The sequence below is a fragment of the Gracilinanus agilis genome, unplaced genomic scaffold (assembly GCF_016433145.1).
Source record: "Gracilinanus agilis isolate LMUSP501 unplaced genomic scaffold, AgileGrace unplaced_scaffold32642, whole genome shotgun sequence".
Lineage (NCBI taxonomy): Eukaryota > Metazoa > Chordata > Mammalia > Didelphimorphia > Didelphidae > Gracilinanus > Gracilinanus agilis.
In genome coordinates this window covers 1-2,830 of record NW_025365404.1, presented here as the reverse complement: position 1 = coordinate 2,830, position 2,830 = coordinate 1, and the positions used below count along the sequence as shown (strand labels likewise).

General features: G+C 38.3%; 1 protein-coding gene across 1 annotated transcript; it reads right to left on the bottom strand.

The window, feature by feature from the left end:
* Positions 1–7: 7 nt before the first annotated feature.
* LOC123254792 (zinc finger protein 3-like) lies at positions 8–624 on the bottom strand (the record flags this gene model as incomplete). Its single annotated transcript, XM_044683718.1, has 1 exon — positions 8–624. A coding segment is annotated over exon 1 (617 nt), but the record flags the coding sequence as incomplete, so codon positions are not given.
* Positions 625–2,830: the final 2,206 nt, after the last annotated feature.

Here is a 2,830-nt window from a genome sequence, read left to right as displayed (position 1 = left end):
GTTGGACCTTGTTCTAAAAGCGTTTCCACATTGATGCCATTCATAAGGTTTCTCTCCAGTATGAATTCTCTCATGGCAGATAAGGGATGAGTGTCCTTTGAAAGCCTTGCCACATTCATGACACCTATGAAGTTTTTCTCCAGTGTGGATTCTCTGGTGTACAGCAAGGTGAGACCTTTGGCTGAAGGCTTTCCCACATTCGTCACACTGATAGGGCTTCTCTTCAGTATGATTATTCTGGTGCTGAAGAAAAGCTCGAGCATGGCTAAAGATCTTCCCACATTGATTATATTTATAAGGCATTTCTTCACTGTGAATTCTCTGATGTACAACAAGGGTAGACCTTGTTCTAAAAGCCTTTCCACAATGATTACACTGATGAGGTTTCTCTCCTATAGGAATTCTATTATGTACAATAAGGTGTGACCTCTGGCTGAAGGCCTTACTGCATTCGTTGCATTTAAAGGGCATTTCTCCAGTATGAATCCTCTGAGGTACAATAAGATAGGACTTTTGGTTGAAGGCCTTCCCGCAGTCATCACATTGATAGGGCTTCTCACCAGTATGAATGTTCTGATTGTTTTGGCCAAAGACTCCACAACAGTCATCATTTTTATAAGGCATTTCCCAAGTAGGAGTTTTCTGTTTTTTTATATGAGCTAGGCTTAAACTGAGGGCTGTCTCTGATTGATTACACTGAAGAGCTTTCAAATGGGTATGTTTCCCATAATGGTGAGTAAGCTCTAAATAATGATTCCCAAAGTGGGTGCCACCGCCTCCTGGTGGATGCTGCAGGGATCCATGGAGGCAGTGATGGCCACAGATGCATTTATATTTCCTATTAATTGCTATTATAATTTTTTTTAAATTAATTTCCAGAGGGCTCTCTGGAAAGGGGGCGGTAGGCCAAAAAAGTTTGGGAACCACTGCTCTAAATGGTTATTAAAATATCCCCCCACTTCATTTTACTTGGAATTTCCCTTCCCTAAGGTGATTTTCTTGCACTGAATTAGAACTGAATAAAGTCTGAAGCCATTTTCATTTACATCATATTCATTGTAATTCTTTCCTTTAAGGATTCTCTGTTGTTCAAAAACAGTTGACTCTTGACTAAATCCATCAAAATGATTACATTTTGCATCTTTCCCTTCACTGGGAGTTTGCCTGAATGTAATCTTTAATTGACTAGAATGACTCCCCCAGTTGCCTCCCTTATCATACCTCCCAATTTTTTTCAAAATGAAATCACAGGAAATTTTCATTGTTGGATTATATTCCTTGGTTTCTGTCCTGGTCTTCCCATCTGAAGGGAGTAAAAAAAAGATAAAAGCAAATATAAATACACACAAATGTATATCTATACATATATGTGTCTCCAGATCCACTTTAGTGACTTCCAAGCATTCCTAATGAAAAGATCACAGCTAAGTACAACCTCTGAGATAGAAACCCTGGAGTAAAAAGAAACAAAAAGATAAAACCAAGTGAGCAATTAGAATATTTTATGAAGATGAAGTTTTTGTATTCTAATAGGAAGTGAAGGAGAGGCATAGGCAACTTTTGAGAACTTTAGTCAGAGATCCTATTGGGAGCCAAATAAGGCAGAGAGCCTCAGAGTAACTTTGCTAAAATTTGAGGGTCTTTTTTCTATTTTTTCCCAATTATATATAAAAACTATTTTAACATGTTTTTTTATTTTGAGTCCCAGATTCTCTCCCTTCCTTCTTCTTCCTCCTCTTTCATTGAGAAGGCAAGCAACTTGATTTAGGTTATATGTATGTACAGTCATTCAAAACATATTTCCACATTAGGCATGTTCTGAAAGAAACACAGACTAGGGCAGTGATGGGCAAACTTTTTAAAGAGGAGGCCAAAGGAAAGGAAATGCTCATCTATCAGTCTGTTTCTAAGGCAACTCCTTCGAAGATTCATTGTATTATATCCTTCTCATTGTATTCATCAGATTAGGAATAATGTCTCAAGGCTAGATAGAACATTTCAGGGGGGCCACATCTGGCCCAGGGGCTGTAGTTTGCCCATCACTGAATAGTGGGTTGATAAATGCTAGATCTAAAGTCAGGAAATTCTGAGTTTGAATCCAGTCTCAGATACTTATGAGCTGTGTGACCCTGGGGATGTCATCCAACCTCTCTATACTTTAATTTCCTCATCTATAAAATAAAATTAATAATAGACTCTCTCCTCTAGGTTGGTCATAAGGACAACATGAGATAATATTTGTGAAGCCCTTTGCAGATTTTAAATCACTATGTCAAATCTAGCTATTATTACTATAAGTAGTAATAATAATATGAATCCTTTTCCTTAGGCAGTTAGGAATTTCAGTGGATAGAGCCTAGGTCTGATGTTAGGAAGATTTGAATTTAAAACTGGCCTCAGACATTGTGTAAACCTGGGCAAATTACTTAATCTCTGTTTGCCTCAGTTTCATCAGCTGAAAAATTGGAATAATAACAGTATCTACTCATGGGGTTACTATGAAGATCAGATTTGTAAAACACTTAACATAGTGTCTGCTCCATAGCTGATGCTCATTAAATGCTCTCTCCATCCCTCCTCTCCTTCCCTTAGCAATCAAAGGCATTCTTTACAGAATAGTCAGGACCTAAAAATCTTGATGGAAATGTTATTAACCTTTTTTTTAAAACCCTTACCTTCCATCTTAGAATCAATACTGTGTATTGGTTCCAAGGCAGAAGAGTGGTCAGGGCTAGGCAATGGGGGTTAAGTGACTTGCCCAGGGTCACACAGCTAGGAAGTGTCTGAGGCCAGATTTGAACCTAGGACCTCCCATCTCTAGGCCTGGTTC